Raw genomic sequence first — 21,811 nt, forward strand, 5'->3', positions numbered from 1 at the left:
TTTGTCACACTTGATTATGTAAACATGTTATTTAAGATCGACGTTCAAAAGTATCGCGCAAGGATATCAGCTGCCAAATAACATAATGTATGCAACCCTTGCACAATTATGCAAAATACATTCCTCCAGTAAATTAAAATGACAGGGAACTACCCAGTAATCTATCTCCCGAAATGACAAGAAAACGCAGGTCAACAGTGTAATTATTGTTAGCAGGAATTTGTAGAGCACTACTTACTTTAAATCTACAGGAGGTGGAAGCAAACCCGGCTGCATAAATAATTAAACGTTTGCGTTTGGTTACAGCACTTGATACCTGCTCCTTTCCTAGGATAGGTTTCTGGTTGACTTGACGATTAATTAAGAGCGAATATTTAACAAGGCTTTTTTCAAAAAAGGAATAAATATTAATGAAAACATGCTTATATCGTGTGCAACATACATTCGATAGATCCTAAGAAACCTGTGGTTATCACTCATGAGAAGACATCCATGAAAGAGGCCAAAGACCGAAGTCCCATCACCTTGACTATTGGTGATAACGTGACAGCACTTACCAATACAAGTATTACCATTCGGTGTCCTACCAGCGGCGTACCAACACCAACTGTGACGTGGGCAAAAGATGGCCAAGAAATCCCTGATGATGGCAGGTACACAGTTGACATTAATGGGTCATTGGTGATTGATGGAGCCCTTCAATATGACAGTGCTCGATACACGTGCACTGCAAACAGTGTTGCTGGTAAAGACAGCGCATCGACCACAGTGAAGATTGTGGGTGAGTTTTTCTGTGTTCTTGACGTCGCACGACTTTCTTCACTTCTCTTTACATTTCAACTAAAACGTTCTGCTGCTAAAATAATTCTGCACGGTTAACAAATACACGGTTGACAAATCCCAGTTAATATAACATGTGATTACTTGACTGACTTCGTCTAAACGTTCAAAAAATCATTGCAGAGCCCGTCAAACCTGTTATCGAGGTTCCCAAACCTGGCCAAAAGATTCCAATTGGTGATGGCAGTCCAGTGACTGTGAACGTTGGTGACAACGTGACAGCAGCTTCAAACACTACTATCACCATCAGGTGTCCAGTTAGTGGAGTACCAACACCAGCGGTTACATGGGAGAAAGATGAAGTCCTAATTACTGCTGAAGGAAAGTTTTCGATCAGTAGTGACAACTCTCTGGTAATTGAAGGTGGCGCCGAAGATGACAGCGCAGATTACACATGTAGTGTTAAAAGTGTGGCTGGAACAGACAGGGAATCGTCAACAGTTACGATAATCGGTGAGTTGAAACTCATTGCCTTTTATTGCTATTCCATTTTAAAAAACTTGAGAACCACAGGCAATGACGATCTTTTATCTCATAGGTTCAGATCCGTTAGGAAATTTTTATGTCATAATGACAATTTCCGTAAGTATTGCCCCCCCCCCCCCCCTCCCAAACCCAAGAAAAAGGTGATGATCTTAACATCATAAAACAGTCAACTCTCGTTATAGCGGACACCCTCAGGACACCGTTTAGTGTCCGTAATAGCGAGAGTCCGTAAAAGCGGGGTGTGAGGAATAGATAATGACGAGCTTATCAGCAGTAGTGAAACTGCTAAGCAGTCGTTGGGAAGGGAGAACGGTGCTTCATCTCTGTCTAAGTGTCGGGAAGGAAAAGTCGCAAGCTGAGGTGAAAAAGTAGAGTCTGTTGTACAGCTACTGAAGGAATTGATGAAAAAATAATTGTTCCAGAAGTCTTTTGAGTTGTGTTTTGACAAGTTATGAACAGTTATGCTACATGCAAAGTTAATTGTGACCGCTTTATCGAGGGTCAAAACAATAAAAAATATTGTTATTTTGGAACCACAAAAGTGTCTGTAATTCAGCAATAGCGAGAGTTCGTAATAGCGGGAGGCATTTCCAGTCAAACCTCTATAGCTTTCGCTGGGGATCTGAATTTGGAAGTTTTAGCGAGTGTCCGTAATAGCAGGTGTCCGCAAGGCAAGAGTTGACTGTACTAATAAATTCGAAAAACATCGTCGCTAGTAATTTATATAACAAATTAAAAAATAATTAAGGGTTAATTGGGATTTACAAGAGTGTAATACTTTGTAACAAAGACGTTGTCTCAATCCAATTGACAAATGGTTTTGAACAGAACCTTTCGCACCTGTGATAAAGACTTCTGACAAACCAAAGACGGTAGAAGCCAAAGACCGAAGTCCCATCACCATGACCATTGGTGATAACGTGACAGCAATTACCAATACAAGCATTACCATTCAGTGTCACGCCAGCGGCGTACCAACACCAACTGTCACGTGGACAAAAGATGGTCAAGAGATTGGTGGTGGTGACACGTTCACAATTCAACAAGATGGATCTTTGCTGATACGTGGAGCAAACGTAGGGGACAGCTCTCGCTACACGTGTACAGCAAAGAGTGATTCTGGTGAAGATAGTGCCTCAAGCGTTGTACAGATTGTTGGTGAGCCTTTAACAAGTCTTAAATGATTGATTGATTGACTGATTTATTGATTGATTGATAGATTGATTGATTGATTGATTGATTGATTGATTGATTGATTGATTGATTGATTGATTGATTGATTGTTTTGATACTTGGACTCACCTTTTTCATAGAAGATTAAAGGAATCCCACATAGGCATAAAAACCGTATTGAATTTCTTCTTGTTATTGTGGCCTGTAAGAATCTGATTTTCGCTCCTAAACGGTGAAAAGGGCGGTAAATGTGTCTGAAGCAAGGGTTGCGAACAGCAGTACCAACCACTTATGCTTTTTGTTTTTCAGAATCTACCAAACCTGTTGTTGAAGTTCCCGAAACTGGCCAAAAGATTCCCGTTGGCGATGGCAGTCCAGTGACTATGAACGTTGGTGATAACGTGACAGCAGCTTCAAACACTACCATCACCATCAGGTGTCCAGTTAGTGGAGTACCAACACCATCCGTCACCTGGCAGAAAGACGGATTACAGATTACACCTGGAGATAAGTTCACAATCACAAGTGATAACTCTTTGGTGATCAAAGCAGCAGCATCCCAAGATAGTGCAACATACACGTGCAGTGTTCGAAGCATGACTGGTACCGACAGTGCATCTTCAACAGTCCAAATTGAAGGTCAGAGCTGTTAAGTAGTTCTTTCTTAGTTGACCTTAGATTAACACTTTATGTAACTTATTTTAGAAAAGAAAGAAAGAGACAGGAGGTAGGTGATATGTTGAAGCATATCAGAAAATCTGGAAACCTTTGAGGAGTATCTATCGCGAAAACAGGTCTTGATGACAAAGTTAGCTTCAGTTTTTCATAAATTGACGATGTGAATAGAGTACTCTTGGCTGTTTGTTAACCTCTTCCATAACGTGCATAGTATTTTATCGTTTTCTTGTCCTCTTTTTATCCTGCTTTTTGTGAACATTGGGCCTTCAAAGACAACATTCAGTAGAAAGATCGATACGTATGACAAGGTAGTCCATAACGCTGAAAAAGTGTACATTTCTTATACAACGGAGAGTTTGGCCATGGATGGAAACTTCAGGCCTCCACCTTAGATGTGCTATTCATCTTCGGTGTTATTTTCACTCCAAAACATTCACCCTTAATTAAGTTATTTAAAAGACCTCAACCATTCCTTTACCTTGACAGAACCTTCTAAACCAAACATCAATATCACTGACAAACCAATGACGATAAAAGCCAAAGACCAAAGTCCTATCATCATGAACATTGGTGATAACGTGACGGCGTTTAGCAATACAAGTATTTCCATTCAGTGTCCTACCAGCGGCGTACCAACACCAACTGTCACGTGGACAAAAGATGGACAGGAAATCCCCCCTGGGGGCAAGTATACAGTTCAGGATGATGGTTCATTGGTTATCCACGAGTCTAATGAGGAAGACACTGCTCGATACACGTGCACTGCAGACAGTGTTGCTGGTAAAGACAGCGCATCAAGTATGGTGCAGATTGCTGGTAAGCTGTGTTATGACCGGTTAACGATAATCGCAAACTCCATGAAAGAAAAAGCTCAAACCAAAGCAATTACCTTTAGTTTCGTGTCGGTTTGTACAAGTTTTAATTCTTATCGTTTTGTAAAGGATATCTATATTAAGCTGAAAGTCGCGTTATTGTTACAATTTGTGCACGAAGGAATTGTATTTTGATGGCAATTATTACATGTACAATTTTGCAACGAGAAACGTGTTTTCAACCTTGTTTGTAGATTTGAAGAAGCCATCAATTCTAGTCCCAAAGCCAGGTCCAAAGCTACCAATTGGAGATGGCAGCACGGTCGTTACACCCGTCGGTAGCCAAATCACTGAGATTGCCTATGTCAGGATCTCGCTGACCTGTCCTACTGAAGGATCACCTCCTCCAAAAATCACTTGGAAAAAAGACGGCGAGGAGCTGCTATCCGGTGGTCAATATGAGATTGATGATGAAGGGACGTTGACGATACTAGAGGCAATAACAGAAGATACGGGCAAGTACACTTGTTCGGCTCAGAATGTAGCCGGTCTAGAGGAAGTGACGTCAACCATTGATATTCTAGGTATGTAACAGAGTAACCCGCTCATGCTCAAGACTTGTTAAGAACAATCCATGAGAACACAGACACTTTTTAAAGATATCTTTGCTTAAAAAGACCAAACAATGTCATCTTTGACTTCAAATGTCCTGCAAAAACTGCACGTGCCCCAACAGTTTTGTCCAAGATAGTGGTTTGTGTAAAAAATATTACGCTGCGTCAAACTTTCCTGAATTTCCTGATAAAATGCGAAGCCACGAAAGGCCAAAACGTTCAAAGGAAACTGTTTTAATTTAGTGTAATCTAACACTAGCTTTAATGAACCTTGGTCGATTTCCGCTAATTGTGGCATCGTTTGAGACCAATTAACACACACGAATTTAGCGTAACTAAAACTAAGGACTAGGATAACGTGGAAGTTTAACAATGAAAAAATAGGAAAAATTGAAGCTATTCCGCATAACTTAACCCAGTAGATAATTTCTCACCCAGGGAAGCCACGATTCTTTAGAAATAATTACCAGCTACTGAAACATCATTATGAATAATAGTTACTACTACAGGATAACAAGTCATGATAACCAGTTGTATTTAGGAATTTACTTTTTATATAGAAAATAAATACTAAGCCTTATTCCGTCTTTATACTAAACAACCCGGGTAAATAAGTATCATTCCTTTTTCAGAACCTCTGGAACCAATTATTCTACCACCAAAAGGTTCGATCATCTCAGATGACCAAAAGCGAATAACAGCAGGAGTGGGCTCAAAGATTGACACAGTAAAAGGTGTTACAATTATAATAACATGCAACGTGAATGGTGTTCCAATACCTGTGTTAAACTGGACCAAAGATGGTCAGGACATTTCACCAGACGAACGAGTGGTACTGCTGGAATCTAACGGAAGACTTGTTATCCGAGACTCTGTTGTTGAAGACAGTGGTAATTACACGTGTACTGCAAGCAGCAGGGCTGGACAGGCTAGCAGCACATCACCCGTGACAGTCTCAGGTAAGCCCGTAAGATTAGTGAACATTCCATTTTTGAGATACTCGAGACCGCGTCGAAAGGCGCCTACATGCCCACGCGAGGAGACATGTTGTAGGGATATGTCGCAGGGACAAAATCACACAAGGGCATGTTGCAGCAAAGGCATGTTGCAGCAATACGTCCCATTGTGACAAAATGGGACGTATTGCTACAACGTGTCTCTGCTACAGTTTCTTGTGCGTACACGTTGTGATTTTGTCCCTGCTATATGTCCCTACAACATGTCCCCTGGGGTGTAGGCACCTTACGGTTAATTTCACAAACACCAGCAGGAAAGTGCCGAAGCATTAAATTAACCGACGCACAGTTGTAATCAGTTTATGGTCTTACTGCTGTTTGTGAATATTTTACTTCAGATTGAAGTAAACATTTTCCAGATGCATCTTTGTGTTTGTTTAAGAATACGTCCTTAGATGATTATTTGAAATGTTCGGGAGTTCTTGTCCTTCAGAAATGCAACTGAGGAAGGCTTGTTGTCTCGTCAAAGTGTTACACTCAGCGCAATAGAAAGGTTTTCAATTGAGAGTTGAAAGTAATCCGGAATTGCTTTACTTCTACAGTGCCCTGTTCTGTGATTGGTTTAACTTACTTAACCACTCAGATGCAAAACCCAAACCAATCGCTTATTGGCGTTGTGCGTTTTCCGACCGGAGTCAAGCGGGGAAAACGCACAACGCCAAAAGCGATTGGTTTGGGTTTTGCATCTGAGTGGTTAAGTAAGCGCTTGACTCCGGTCGCGTGTGTTTGCTTTGTGTTTGCGCAGATGCAAACCAGAAACCCTTATGGGTTTCTGGTTTGTATTAGTTAATCGGGATGTTTACGGTTGCTGTGCTTGTTTTGGTTGTACGAGACCCACGTAAAAACTGCTCTAATTGAAAGTCTAAAGCAGATTTTCTTTTAGCTCATAGCAAGCCCTCAATAGAGCGGTCCACGAAGGCGGTGTCCTGGGATAAAGTAAGTCCTTTGACAGTCGCGGTCGGCAGCAGAGTGGAGATCATAAATGGCTCGTCAGTAACCTTGAGATGTAATTCCAGCGGTTTTCCTTCACCTAAGCTTACATGGACGCGTGGAATTGAAGCTATACCAGTTAATGACAAGTATGAGATCGGTGAACAGACGCTGACCATCCGCAATGTTCAGCATGCGGACGTGGATGAGTACACGTGTACGGCCACTAACCAGGCAGGACAAGATGCTGCCACTACTGAACTTGTTGTCAAAGGTGCGTCCCGTCTTTAAGAATACCTTACAGGACCTATATCTGAGTATGACACAGTATATAAAGTCATTCATCATCAGTCCTTCAGACACAGGCACATTTAATGTCACTGTAGGGCGATATTTGTCTACTTTGGTCTTGGTTCATTTTCTTATAGGCATACGGAAAATTTTGATCCGAAATTAAATTTAACCAGGCAAACTTGTAGAAACAATAAATTGATAGCTATTGTACATTTGAGCATTTGTTGCTAGGTTAAAGAGGAATGTGCTGAATTTTGGGTGAGATGAGTATAAAAGGGTGGAATCGCGCTTATTACGTAAAGTGCAGTCAGGATTTATAGTTGATCCGTCGTACTCCGGATCAAGTAGTTTGCGATCAAGGACCTCCATTGTTATGAGGTATCCCCGCATATTGTTTTCATTTAAGGTAGTGTTCTCTGAGCAGCTTCTTCGCTAGTCGTCCGCGGGGTGAATTACGCGTCAAGTCCACAACGAGAAAGAATGCCCCCAACGCAAGACAGGAAGAAATGACAGATTGTCCCCGGCGAACACCACCCAAACAACTTGTCAGCGGGAGAAAAGGAGCGGTCACCAGCAAAGGCCCGCGACGGAGGGGGCCCGAATGGGAGGGCCGACCGAAAACAGAGAGATGTGTGTGCGAGAGACGAGCTCGGAGAGCGCCAGCACACGGCCCGGACCCGAAGGGGGAGGGGAGACGAGCCGAGGGACAAACCCCCCCCGCCGGAGACGGCCCGCCCGGAGAAGAGGTGGAGGAGGGAGAGAAGGGGGAGAGCAAGGAGAGAGGGAGAGGAGGAGAAGAGGGGCGAGCGGAGAAGAACCGGGGGGGAACCCCTCATACATTGTGCCCTTGCTGCTTTCTTGTGCAAGGCTTTACTCTCACGATGATCTCGACGACCCAGTTGTGTAAACAGGTACTAGCCAACTGTTTGTGTAATATTGACAAAATACTGAAAGGTGACTTGCGATTGACTAGAATACCATCCAAGTAGGATTTCCGTACTCTTAGTCACTTCACTGTACAGAAACTGGAGTTACGTACCAGCAGTGACGGTCACCTGACCTGTACGTAGACGTTCTCGTATTGATAGCCTTTCCATACTTTACCACAGGACCAGGAGGACCAGTTATCGTATCGCACAGCATAAACATCATCGACGTGGACAGCAGTAAACCTGTCGTTATCCCAATAGGTTCCAACTTGACCACTATAGTCAATGCAACTGTGATCATGACCTGCCCCACCAAGGGCTCCCCTCAACCTACCGTCACGTGGAAACATGAGGGGCGGTTTATAGTGCCAGGAGGGCACCAAAGGTACCAAATGAATGAGACAGCACTGATGATCAGAGGAGTACGGCTGGACGATGCAGGGCGATATGAGTGCACGGCATTGAACATCTTTGGTCGTGATGCTGAGTCACTGTTACTCGCTGTCACAGGTAATATAGGCACATTCCGCTCGACAGTATTTCTTATACTGATTGACCTTAAGTTCGGGTCAAAATACCGTAATAACGAGGCAGTGTGTAAAGGAAATGAGTCGTGGCAGATTTTAAGGACGCTCACAGCGGTTTCCAGCACTTTTTAGATCTTAAAGTGTATATGACGTGATGCACATTTGTGGTGCCAAGTTCCAAGAGCACTGCTTTAATAGTTTTAGAGATATTGTTTATTCAGTATTTTACCATTTTTTAGAGTCATATCTTATGACATCATCACTGATCTAATTTGCATAATACAAAAACGTCAATATCTCTGAAACGAAAAAAGATATTTCGAAAAGAAAAACGCCATTCTTCTGTATTTCGAAAGGCCTTTCAAATAAGCAGAGAATATTTTTCATGTCATATACACTTTAAACTTTGTTAGGTTAGTTCAACGAATCTTAAAGAGTTGCTTCTATAATAATGATATCAACCAAATGTCCAATCATCGCTGAACAAGCTCGAGTTATCTTCATGACGTGACTGGTTGCCATGGCAACAGTACAACCTGCTAAAAACGTCCCTTATTTTCCCTTTTAGCGCTTATACCTCAAAAACGAGTCCAGTGACTCCCATTTTTTATCACTGAATAATGATCAGCATATTAAGATAGAGCTTTCTGCAAATTTAAAAAAAGATTCTCTTGAGCCGTTTCAGAGCCACCTTAAACTTTCGAAAAAAGCGTATTTCAAGCGTCTCTCCCCATCTAAAGGTGTTCAAATAATTTCTTGAAATGAATGGTTGAAGTAAAGCAACTGAGTTTCGAGTGTCGTAAACTAGGTTACAGACAGGAATTTGGTTGTTTGGTTGTTCGTGTCGAGAAATGCCCATATAAAACAACAGAGCTATCCATTTCAACCCTGAAAAGCCCTTTACCATAGACACAGTTTCGTTCACTGTCACGCAAACCGAAGTTTAATTTCATGGCTGTCACACAAAATGCCAATGCATTTCTTTTTTTCAGTGCCTCCACTGATCAGCAATGTCAAAGGCACGTTTGAGATAACAGACATCAGGGATCTTGTTTCCATAACAACCGGTGCCGTGGTCACCATTCCTAGGGGCGTGGCTGTCAGGATAAAGTGCATAGCAACGGGCGTCCCGCCCCCGAATATAACTTGGTATAGACAAGGAGAGAATTCCAAGGAAAGATCTTTACTAGTGCCCAATGGAAATCTGAAAGTAATGAAAGATAATTCACTCCAGATAACACGTACATTAGTGGTTGATGCTGCCTACTACACTTGTGTGGCAACTAACATCGCCGGCCAACATGAAGGAACAACGCATTTGAATATTGGAAGTAAGGAAATACAGAAACGTAATGTACTGTTTATGTGTGTGCTCTGTATTTTGCGTTTCTTGTAGATAAAACCAGTCTATCTAGTCTTTCTCGTTGTCTCGTTATTCAACAAAAGAAGGAACGAGCGAACAGAAGAGCAAAAGTATCACGGAGACAATGGAAAAAACGAAAGAGCCGAATAAGCTACCAACGAACGAACGAACAAATGAACGAACGAACGAGTGAGTTATTCAATAAACGAACGAACGAGCGAACAGAAGAGCGAACGTTTCAGGAGACAACGGAAAAAAGAAAGAGCGAATAAGTAATAAGAACGAAGAAGAAAGAAGAGAAGACAAACGAACGAACGAACGAATGAGTGAGCGAACGAAAGACAAACAGATTGTGCTGACCGACCGACCGATCGACCGACCGACCGACTGTGCGACTTCAATTTTTTTGTTCACTAATTAATACATGAATTTAATAGATCATTTATTCATTTTACTTATCACATACGTTCCTCTCGTCTTAACTAAAGCTCCTCCAGAGATTCCGAGTTATTGGCGAGGAGTGAAATCTCGATTTAGTGACCACGCTCGGGACTTAAGAACAACAGTTGGTGCCCTGGCTACAGTCGTTAAAGGAGCAACCTTGAACATCAAATGTGCTGCCGTCGGTAACCCTAAACCAACGATCAAGTGGATTGTAGCTACTACAGGCCGACAGACACGTCACACTGTCTTGAATGACGGCACATTAGAAATACCAAACGCTGACCTTGATGATGAAGGAGAATACACTTGTATTGCTAACAACTCGTATGGAACGCTCAATAGGACTACAACTGTCAGCATTTTAGGTAACAAGAGATAAGCTATTGCACAGTGAGTTCTGTACTACCATTCTTGTCCAAACCATATTTAATTAAATTATTTTATTCGCGATAAAAGTGTTCGTCAATTACGGTATCCATTGGCTTACATATCAAACTTGGAACCAGAAATGAACTTCTTAAAAATAAATAAATCGATATTATTTAACGAGGGTTGCACATAACAGTCTTGCGACTGACAAACCTGTGGCCCCCGGATTCCCAAACGAATTGGAATTAAGAAGTGTTGGTTTTTGTGTAGGAAGGAAAACCGGAGAACCTGGAGAAAAACCCTCGAAGCAAGGACGAGAACCAACAATAAACTAAACCCACGTATGATGCCAGGACCCATGCCACATTGGTCGGAGGCGAGCGCTCTCAACACTGCGCCATCCCTGCTCCTCACCCCTTCACCTTTAAATTATGTGATATTCTTCTAGTTCAAACAATAAACAAGTTTTTTTGTTAGGAAAATGGGGTGTGGCATATTGGTTATCGCGCTAAGTATTGACGTCAACATTTTTTTAATTTCTTTGCAGTTCCTCCCGAAATCCTAGAACGCCATTTTAGACATCTTTACAATAAAGAACAAATTGCGGGCCATGCAATGGCCCAGATGGAGGTAAAAAGAAGAACAATTTCTTCCATCACCGTAGAAGAAGGTTATAATCTTATATTGATATGTACAGTGAGTGGAAAACCCAGACCGCATGTCACGTGGTCAAGAAACAGAGTTTTGATCAGGAATGACACCAGACATTTGTTATTGCCGAACGGTGTGCTATTAGTGCGACATGTCCTCGTCAAGGAGTCGGGTCAGTACAAGTGTGTCGCTACAAACCTTGTTGGCAAAGATCAAGGAATTGTACAGGTTACTGTTAAAGATCAGGCAAAGGGTGAGTAGGTAACAAATTTTTGTGCATTCAAAGCCGCAGTGCCGGTGTCACCATGTGCTTCTCTTTAGAATGGCAATTTGAAAAATAAATGGCATCAGAGCTCCACACGCACGAAACATTAGGGCAATCAGACAGACAGACGGACGGTTGTATGGGAGGGACTTAAGGGATTTGCGGTATGGCAGTATTGGCCTTTTTTTTTTGTAAATAGGGTTTCGTTAATTATTTTTCAGCCGCCCCCACTTTTCAGATGTGAGTTCGTTATGAAATTTTCTAATATCAGGATAGACGGAGGCGGAAAATTTATACTTGCCTCAGTTGCTAAACTAAGATCAGCTAATAAATGATTTGAAGACTGTTAACCCCTCGTTATTATTTACTTACAGGTTATTGGAAAGTAACGGATTGGAGCAAGGCAAGTTTTTTTCTACTTTAAATCCATCGGTGACTGATCAGTTATAAACTAAAACACGACAAAAAGCAACAGCAATTGTCTAGATAAGGAGCAGGAGTTAAAGATATCAACAAGTACCTTAAAATACTAACAAAACGTTTTTTTATTCAAATGACAACTCAGTCAAAGAAGTTTAAAAATCTCAACTAGTAGAGGGCTGGCCAGATAGCTATATACAAGACAACCAAACACAAATCCCTCCAGTGGCAGGAAGGAGGATTTTGAACCCGGGTCCGGGTTACAAGTCCAGCGTCCTAACCACTAGGCCACGCTGCCTTCACATTCAAACAGAACGTTTTGACACAATAGCAAGCACTTGCTCAATCTACTATCCTGTGATAAAATCAATACACAGACATGTTCAACTGTCATGTGACTGTTGTTTTTTTAGTGTGGTAACTGCGTGACGCATCTCCGTGGATGGCAGGAACGACATATCAGCTGTATTGGTCCGGGTGGTATCGTTGTTAGTGACCTGCACTGTATCCACAAGCCTAAACCAATCAAACGGCAGCGCTGTACTCACAGAGACTGTCACGTGATTTGGTCGCCTTCTGTTTGGTCAGCGGTAAGTAGAAACAAACAGAATTCGAATCGGGCTCCCTAGTTTGTTTGTTGGTTTGTTTTTGACTGACTGACTGACTGACTGACTGACTGACTGATTGATTGATTGATTGATTGATTGATTGATTGATTGATTGATTAATTGATTGATTGGACTGACTGACTGACTGACTGACTGACTGACTGACTGACTGACTGACTGACTGACTGACTGACTGACTGGCCGGCTGATTGACTGACTGACTGGCTGGCTGATTGATTGATTGATATTTTTCCTATTCTTAGTGTTCTCGATCGTGTGGGTTACATGGAATTAAACTACGGAATGTGAAATGCGTATTTGCAAAAAGCTTGAAACCGGCAAAAGGACAGTGTGGATGGCAGGAACCGCCTTCCTTACAGGAACCCTGTAACAGAAAATCGTGTACTAGAGGTTAGTAATTGTCAGTGATTTTGATTTCGGTCACATAAATTTTAGTTATTGTGTTAGTTTATGTCAGTCCACTGTATAATAAACCTTTATGCCAATATGCCAATACGCTCTGTACTGCGCCTTTCTGCCAAAAGCTTAGGGGCGTACCATTATAAAGTAAATAAAGGTACCAAGCAAAACAATTCGTAAATTTGCGTTGAAAGTAAACCTTTGCTCCCTTTTCCCTGGGCGGGGACTTCCATGTGAAAGATCCCCAGGGGTACTCAGGTATATTTTGGGTGGGTATGTGCCGCCCGGGTCTCCAAAGTAGCACCCCGTTTTAGAAAGAATTTTCATTGAAAATGATACCCCGTTCTAGAAAAAGGTCAACCTTTTAACACCCGGTTTAGGCTGCTAGTAATTTTAAACTTTCATACGTTCGAAATGCTATACCCCGTTATAGAAATTGTCTCTAAAATGGATACCCCGTTCTAGATCGGGAGCCCAAAATCACGACCCCGTTTGGGCGGTACATACCTGGATAGGCATTTTGGGGGAGTATCCCCCAAGTTGTTTTTGAGGGATTTCACAAAACACCAGATTTACTAAGCTATTTTGCTGTTGCATCATTGTAAAACTTCTTTCTTTCTTTCTTCTCTCCAGCTAACTGCGTAGACAAAGTCAAATACTGCGATAAAGTCAAGAAAATTGGAATGTGTTCCGTCTATTCTCGCTGGTGTTGCAACACATGCCACTGAAAATATATGCTGAATAATAAGACTACCTATTAAGAATTCACACAAATAAATATTCTATTTATTAAACAAAAACGCTTAGAGAATTTTTTTTTATTTTTGTTTGCCGACTCAATTTAACGGCATTCAAAGCTTTAGTGAAGACACAAAACATCGAAGGCAGAAAGGAAATTTGAGACACTGGGAAAACTTAATTAAAATACATTTTCCTAACGACCTCAAATTTATTGTCTCAATTTGAAATAAATTTGGAAAACCCGTTCCCGTTCGTGCTGCCAAGAAAAGAATCTTAGCTAGCAAAGGAGAAATTTTGTCATGGAAATAATAAGGGCAGTTGAATAGTACAATAAAGTTAGTATAATGTAAAAAGAACGCCTCAGCTTCAAGTAAAAATAGAATGAATATAGGTTATTTTTTAATGTTCGCCAGCTTTACAGTAATGGGAAATGGATACAAATTTGTATAATGTCTGAGATATTTTAAAAAATAAAACAGTCGACCCGTGTTGGTTTGCCATGTGTTTGTTTTAACAGTTATCGAGGGCGTCCAGGGGCTTTTGGGCACAAGGGTCACTTATTTCAAGGGAACAAATAAAGGAAGTCGAGGTTATTAATTGGGAACAAGGGGAGTTCTCATTCCGGTGTCTCTTGTTTGAATTTTAAAACATCCCATGTGACTGTTTATGAACACCTCATGCCCGCTGTCGGAAATTGTAAGAAAATTGTCGACAGAATGCGATTTACTTCACTTATTCCTTTCCAATCTCTGTGGAGCATAGGTCCATGAAAACCGTCCGCCATCTTTATGTGTTTTGGGCTTTTCGAGACCTTTCCATGTGGGCAAAGAGGGAAGCTGAAATAGCGTTGTTCTGATGCACGAGTTAATGTAACGTGATAATTAAATGATTTTGTTTTATGGCTAAACATGTTTCCCCAACAGCGCGCGCTCTTATTGGCTAATTTGAGGTCACTTGACATCTAACAATAACTGTTTCCCGCCAAAAGTCTCTGAGCGGGCAACATTGCAAAATCTGTGACGTCAGAGGATAACATTGCAATGTTGCCCGCGAATGTTGACCGACGACCGTTTTTTTTTTATCAAAGTCTCCGTCGTGCTACCTTATAACACAACACTTAATGACTGATCCCTCGGGAAAACAGTTTATTTTGTTTCCCTCGAATCTCAATGTTTCCTTCGGCGAAACATTGAAATTCTCGGAAAACAAAATTAACTGTTTTCGTCAGGAACAGTCATTCAGTGTATATAAAGTAGTTCTAGTTAATCTACACTGTGTTTGTTTTAGCATCCAATAAAAAGTCCTGACGTAATTGTTTTCACGGTCCCGCCGCTCGTTTTTGCCTCCTTTTTGCCCTCGCGACAACAAAACCACCGGCAATGCAAGCTCATGGCATCGCAGAATTTCCGGAAATTGTTTTGCGATATCGCAGTATTTGCCGAATTTTTGTACGGTGTTACAGCGCTCTCCAACATTGTCCCCGTCAATAAAACCAAATAGAATTATTATACAAGCATATTAGTGAGACATTATTCGAAAAAAAAATAAGGAAGCACGATCCCAATCAATTATTTATAGCTCAAAAACGCCGAAAGACGGGAATTTGGATGCTGTTAATGTAGCTATTTGGAACGATGCCTGGATGTAATTATACACTGAAAGCAAGACATTACCACGACTCACGCCATTAAAAATTTATTATGAAAAACAAATTAAGTCCCCAATATCAACATAGAAATTCTCCTTGCCTGTCTCCTTGCCTTTAGCATGGCAATAATTGGGAGAATTTCAACATTTCTCATCTCTAATAACCTGTATGCTTGAATTTGTATCCATATTTTTAAAATAAAGATGTTGGCGCACACTCTGGGAACGGAGACTTTAGTAAGATAACTCTTTGCAAGAAAAAAAAAAAAACGCTTGCATCGTAAAACTTAACAATCGATTTCCTATTCAGAAAGTTCGATCAATAATAAGAAGCAAACTGTTTTTCTCAGTTTTCAACAACTCGAAATGCAAAACGAACAAGCAATTACTAGGCTAATGGATGTTGTGAGCTGTGATCAAATAACATGAGTTCTCTTATTGGATAAAACCGACATGAAAATAGTTTACTGGTACAGAAGAAAGTCATAATAACTTCAAAGTTCCACTCAGTTAAGTTTGCTCGCATGAGCTCCGAGGCATGAGCTTCGCATTGGCAACGTCGCAGTAAAAATTTTCTTTTACCATGTTTTCCGTTTTCGTTTGGCCCGTTCTATTCCTTGCTTTTACTCTGATCTCTGAGGAAACTCAAGGTAAGTTATGTTGTGTTGTGCACACGAGACCACCCTTGTTTTCTCTGTTTGTGTTATACCTCATTCAGTTAATATCAAAATACGCTGCACTAGAAGCAATCTGTTAGAAAGTTAGTTCGCTTCCATTGGAACATTCTTTGTTTGCTTGTTTTCCTTATATATTGTATTTCAATAACGCAAAAGCTGGTTAGTTGATATATTATGGGTGTAAATTAAACTATTAAAATAGAAAATAAATCTACGAAAATTAAAAAAGCCAGCTAGTGACTATTATGTAAGTTAGCTGTAATAAATAATGGATCCTGTAATCTTATTCTTTGGTTATTCCATTGAGGTACAGTTAAACCACAAACTGTCTATAAACAGGAGTCGAAGAAACATCGATGAAGTTGGATATAAAATTGACAAAAATTGGGGTTTAAAATTTAAAACACAGAATAAAAAATGATATGGCGCTTTTATCACTTTCGTAAGAAAAGTTGAAACGATCACTTGTAAAAACGGTAAAAATTCCGAAGAACTTCTTTGTCAACAATTTTCGTTTCCGTTCTAATGTGTTGAAAAAGCTTTGTGACAAGAAACAATTTTAAGCTGCAGGTGGCTTGATAAAATATTCCCTTTTAATTTATATGAAATGCTGTAAAATGCAAGAACCTTCTAATATGAAAGTCTGCGCCATATAAACTAATTAACTAATTATTTTTAAATGACGTTCTTATTTTTATATCATAATTTGCATGTCAAAAGGATGTTTTTTTTACTCTGGAGAAGTTTAATAGCGTTTTCTGTTTCATCTATTGTGTTTTAAATTTGCCTTTTCTACCACCAAAAATATAAAATACGCAACTTTTATAATTAACTTTCGTTAGAAAAGTTCAAAAAGGACGAATTGAAAGGACTTGTTAAGTTACTACAGAAGCATATCACCTGTTACTAACATAATGTTTTAGCAGGTGGCTCACGACTAAATATCGTTGCAATCCTTTCTGTTGTAATCTGTTGTGTTTTATCTGTGTTTTTCTTCTTGGTACCCAAAGCAAGCTGCTCAGTATACGTACTTTATAGCATGTAAAAAAACTACTGAATATCTCTTGCAATGTACTTGAAATAAAAAAACAAATATTTGTCTACCAGTGAGACAAAAAAAGAAGCAACTCAGTGATAGGATTAGGTTTCCCGTGACGTCACATAGATGTGAATCATCATCGAATTCTGTTTCATTCTCGATTTTCAAACCTACATGAAGTGGCCGTGCTTTATTTAAAATGCATAAGTACTTTAGTTTTGTTTTCTCAAAAAAGTCACATCCAGTTTGCAGTTTTGTGCGCCGTATTGAGCAGAGCCGCAGAAGCAAAAATGTGCCCTCGATGCCTGAAGACATCACTGTTTTAATAGTGTATGCATTTATGAAAGATTGTAAATTTGATGAGACAGGTAGTGTTGTAAACATTTTTCTAAAACAGTAATTGATTTTTTTTTTAAATATTATAAGTTAAAAAGTTTATTCTTGTTGTTTCATCCCAGAAACAAACATTTTGCCACATGACGATACCTCCTTCAGTCAGACTTTTAAACAGCACCAGTTCTTGAAAGACGAGTTCCATTACCTGAATATGCCGAGAGTTGGAATATTATCTGTGTACGATGTCTTTGATTGCACCTTCGAATGCCTTACCAATCCTTTGTGCTTTTCTGTGAACCTGGCCGCCTCCAAAGGAGCTGATGGCAAACTTTGGTGTGAGTTGCTGTCTTATGATAAGTACAGAAACTTTACGGAGTATAAAGGAAACAAGACTTCGCATCATTTTGCCATAAAGGTGAGGTTTGATTACAAGATCAAAATAAAGCCAGCTATTTAAAAAAAAAAACGGTAGAGCCTGCTGTCGAGCTAAGTGGCTCATCACCGAGGCCGGAGCTTATCTCGGTTTCTGGAGCATTAAGCGGCTAGGAGTATTTCTTCTTCCACTGGTGGGATGGTAGTCCATCGCAGGGAACCTCCAGCAGTAAATTTGCCGGTACCCATTTATACGCCTGGGTGGAGAGAGGCACTACATATGAGAGTAAAGTTTCGTGCCTAATATCATAACGAAGTGGCCCAACCAGGGCTCGAACCAGGACCGCTTGATCCGGAGTCCGGCGCACTAACAATTAGGCCACCGCGCCTCCGACAAAGCCAGCTGTTACCAGCAATTTTTTTTCCTGCCTTAAGTTGTGCTCTGCTTCCAATCACAAGTAGTTCATGCTTTGCTCAATTGACGAACAATGTTATCTTCTTATTTCAGTCGCCCTGTTCTTCCACGCCATGTCAAAACGGTGGTGCATGTGTGACGAACTATGAAGATGGAACGTTTGAATGCCTTTGTGACAAAGGGTTTATCGGCGAATATTGCGAGCAGGGTAAAGTCATTATTATTATTATTATTATTTTTTAAAAAAAGTTTGCAATTTTAATCTAGCACAGCTCGGCTGTCGAAATTTATTCGAGTTTTTTATATCCGAATTTCCTTTAATTTGTTGTATTTTCCTTGTTTGCACTTCGCTGTTTGCATCAATCTATAGGCCAAGTAAAAAAACAATGTTTTTCGTCCGGATTTCTATAAAAAAGAGAGCGGGTGGGCGGGTTTTTTTTTTGTTATTTATTATTCTTTTCCATCGTCGAATTCTCCAGAAGCGAACTTGTAAAATAAAACCTGCAAGGTAATTGACCGGTCCAGTACGGACCTAGCGTGCCGAGGCTTTAAAATTATGAACTGAATTCGTATTAAAGCGCAGACAAAAGCCATGTCTTACAGAATTTTCTTTGTCCTTAATTGAGGAGAACTAGATACAACGTGAAAGTAACGCCCGCTGGTTTTTGTTCGTTCCAACTTTTCCAATAACAAATAATAAAAAAAGAATCAGGCGGGGACGAGAAACATTTGCTTTTTTTTTGCTTGGCCTAAGCTATAGTAAAAAGCTGGACTTTGATCATTCGGCCATAGAGGAAATAAAGGGAAAACAATTAATAAATTTGTAGCAAAACTTTTTTTTCTACAAGAGCGCTATAAATTAATATGTTAATTTGTTTCTATCTCTTTCAGCGGTGAAATCGTGCAAGGACCTGGATAACGTATTCAAGTAAGTCAGAGTTCTACTGATAAAATAAGCTTTAGCTGTCCTATTCGAAGTCATTCGGGTCAAGCAATACTTTCATTGCTCTCTATATATATCCCGGCATAATATATCGTCAAACCGCTTCAGGGACAGCGTTTTGTTTGTTTTGTTTTTTGTTTGTTTAATTTGTTTATTTTTACAGTAAAACCAGACGTTTGCCAAGATCATACTTGCTTTTATATTACTTCTAGCATTGTAGACTTCTGAAAGTGTTTAATCCTCTTTATAAATCCTTTTATTACAATTCATTGTGGCGTATTAGTAGTAAATCTCTAGCTCCTTATATTTAACAGGTCAAACGCGAGTCAGCTGGTTACTCTACACTTAGACTCAAAACCAACTGCCGTTCTCTGTCACTTTGGAGATTTTGGATGTGGAGATGGGGGATGGACACCGGTTATGAAGATTGACGGCAACAAGGTAAAACATTCAAGCTTAATTTCATCTAATGTCGAAATCATGAATGCAAGTTTCGATGTTTGAAAAAGAAATTGTAACTTTTTCTTCATCTAACACTATTTATCCGGATCGATTTAGACCAGAAAACTGTTTACACCAAAACTATTTTTTTATCACATGGTCAAACATTTGGTTGTAAGGAATTAGATAAAAAAGAGTAAAAAAGTGATGTTAAATAAAGGACTTGTGTGCCATGTCGTTGTATGTACAAGACTTTTACGGGGAACCAGACTCACAAATAAAAAATAAAAGGAAGCAGATACTAAGTCACCGAAGAGTAATTCACGATTACCAGAACTGATTTGGGAAACCAGAAGAATTCAAACAAACTCAGGCTGTTGCTCAGTTCTGGCGCAGAATTGAACAGAAGATATTCGGTTGATTTTAAAACGGAAAGTGGTGTATGATCATGAGTACAATGTCCAAGGACTGGGTGGGAATGACCTTCATTGAAAAAATTAAAAAAATTGGATCGATGACGTTTGTTCAAGTGGTGAATCGATTAATTTTTTCTATTCTTCCGCAGACTACCTTTCATTATAACTCGACATACTGGAGTGATAAAAATAAGTACAATCTTCCTGGAGGAAAGACTGGGTTTGACACACAAGAGACCAAGTTGCCAACCTACTGGAACACATCCTTCTACAAGATATGTCTCGGTATGAAGGTTGGCCAACAGCTCAACTTCATGGTCATCAACAAGCAGGCCGACTCTCTGTACTCACTGATCGCTGACGGGCAATACCGCGCCACCTCACTGGGTCGTAACACGTGGAAGACGCTGATTGGTTCAAATGCTTCCTTACAGCACTACTGTAACAAGGAAGGGTTTAATGCCGTTGGTAATAGGAGTGAACTATCCAAGGCAAGAATAGGTATAATTGGTAACGAACAAGATGACTGCTACTCTTGTGATTCCAGAATCGGGTTTGGTACAGGTGGAGACCCGGATGACAACACGTGTGGAAACGAGGCTTTATTTTCACCAGATAATGGCGTTCAACACATCAAAGCCATGGGTTATATCTTGGTGCAATGACAGCTACCAGTAATAATTGCAGATATCAGATCTTAGCCATCAGTTAGAAAACTCGTCATTGCTTAGCTGACAATTAAAATTTTGTCCAATTCTCAGTTATCATGTCAAACCCTATCCTACAGAACGTCCCTTATTTCAAGCCATTCTAATACAACCTGTGCGTAACTGTGATTAATCGCAGCGCAGTCACGTGAACTGCAGGCGCACTTGTGCGAGGATTACGGCGCGGAAAAATGGAATTAAAACTCATTTTCTTGGATCTCTACTATTTTCTTTCCACTTTTTCAATTCTTCATTATTCTTAGTAATGAGGACTGTTTTTTATTATTAATACACTTGCAAACAAGCCATAAAAAAAGTGGCTAAAACACAGCGGATCGTTCGAACATTGTTTAAGAATCCTATAACTAGATTGATTGATTGATTGATTTATGTGTAATACAGACCCTACCTCCAAGAATTTTTAACCGAAAATGTGTACTTGGCTCACTGTAGCTTGTGCGAAAACCGATTATATCAGTGGAGAAGTCGGTTGCTTATGAACGTGGACCTGTTTCGAAAATGTAAATTTTTATACAAATTGTCAAGAACATTGCGGCTTAAAAACTTGTTGTATATTTGATAAATGCTTTCGACTCTCAATTTGTAGTATATTTCTGTTATTGCCTTTGAGCTGATTTTGTAGCTTACTATAATTTTAACAACACATAAGCTTATATTTATAATAGTATATAATAATAATTTAAAATAAATGAAAGACTTTTATTTACCCTGAATGGCCAATCAGTGATCACTAGAACACTGGTGTTAACTGGCGATCAGCATTTACAATATTTATATTATTATACAGAATTATTATAATATTTATATATTTCTTGACACGACTGCATCAAATTTTCTGTACTATCGTTATTACAAGAGGGATCAGAATAAGTAACATACAAGTTATTGCATAGTCTGTACATCTTAGTGGAAACGGCTGATTGATGGATCAGTATCAAGTATTCCAAACACCAATAAAAGCACGAAGTAACTTGACGATCATTTTGAAGTCTTAGTTGACATTATTGACATGGGTGTATGGTTAGTATGTGTTTTGCATAAGCGAGATCTTGGGTAAACGCTGTGACAGAATCTATTCGAATTGTTTTTTGGTTGAAACAGTGAAAACGCTTCATCATGCATACAGCGGACATACGCACATTGTTCAGGCAACCTTTAATTAGCCATGTTCTAAACGAGCAGGAAACTGGGTACAAACATATTTTCTCTTCGGTACA

At 39.9% G+C, this 21,811-nt stretch overlaps 2 protein-coding genes across 2 annotated transcripts in view; both read left to right on the forward strand.

Annotated features, from left to right (window-relative positions):
- Positions 1-14,068, forward strand: part of LOC144657168 (hemicentin-2-like) — a 77,719-nt gene extending 63,651 nt beyond the window's left edge. Inside the window, 16 exon segments of the mRNA XM_078517482.1 lie at positions 452-781; positions 964-1,293; positions 2,155-2,484; positions 2,809-3,138; positions 3,664-3,993; positions 4,244-4,573; positions 5,236-5,562; positions 6,503-6,823; positions 7,953-8,282; positions 9,292-9,630; positions 10,151-10,471; positions 11,023-11,379; positions 11,766-11,794; positions 12,225-12,401; positions 12,683-12,830; positions 13,473-14,068. Coding sequence (XP_078373608.1) covers positions 452-781; positions 964-1,293; positions 2,155-2,484; positions 2,809-3,138; positions 3,664-3,993; positions 4,244-4,573; positions 5,236-5,562; positions 6,503-6,823; positions 7,953-8,282; positions 9,292-9,630; positions 10,151-10,471; positions 11,023-11,379; positions 11,766-11,794; positions 12,225-12,401; positions 12,683-12,830; positions 13,473-13,567 — 4,424 coding nt within the window. The 3' untranslated portion in view covers positions 13,568-14,068.
- A 1,695-nt stretch (positions 14,069-15,763) lies between these two features.
- LOC144657177 (uncharacterized) lies at positions 15,764-21,567 on the forward strand. Its single transcript, XM_078517493.1, has 6 exons — positions 15,764-15,877; positions 17,402-17,694; positions 18,160-18,274; positions 18,958-18,994; positions 19,324-19,450; positions 20,016-21,567. The coding sequence occupies exons 1-6, from the start codon at positions 15,811-15,813 to the stop codon at positions 20,529-20,531; spliced, it is 1,155 nt and encodes a 384-aa protein (XP_078373619.1). The 5' UTR covers positions 15,764-15,810; the 3' UTR covers positions 20,532-21,567.
- The last annotated feature ends 244 nt before the right edge of the window (positions 21,568-21,811 follow it).

Source organism: Oculina patagonica, chromosome 1, assembly GCF_052425735.1.
Source record: "Oculina patagonica isolate OP01 chromosome 1, crgOcupat, whole genome shotgun sequence".
Taxonomy (NCBI): Eukaryota; Metazoa; Cnidaria; class Anthozoa; order Scleractinia; family Oculinidae; genus Oculina; species Oculina patagonica.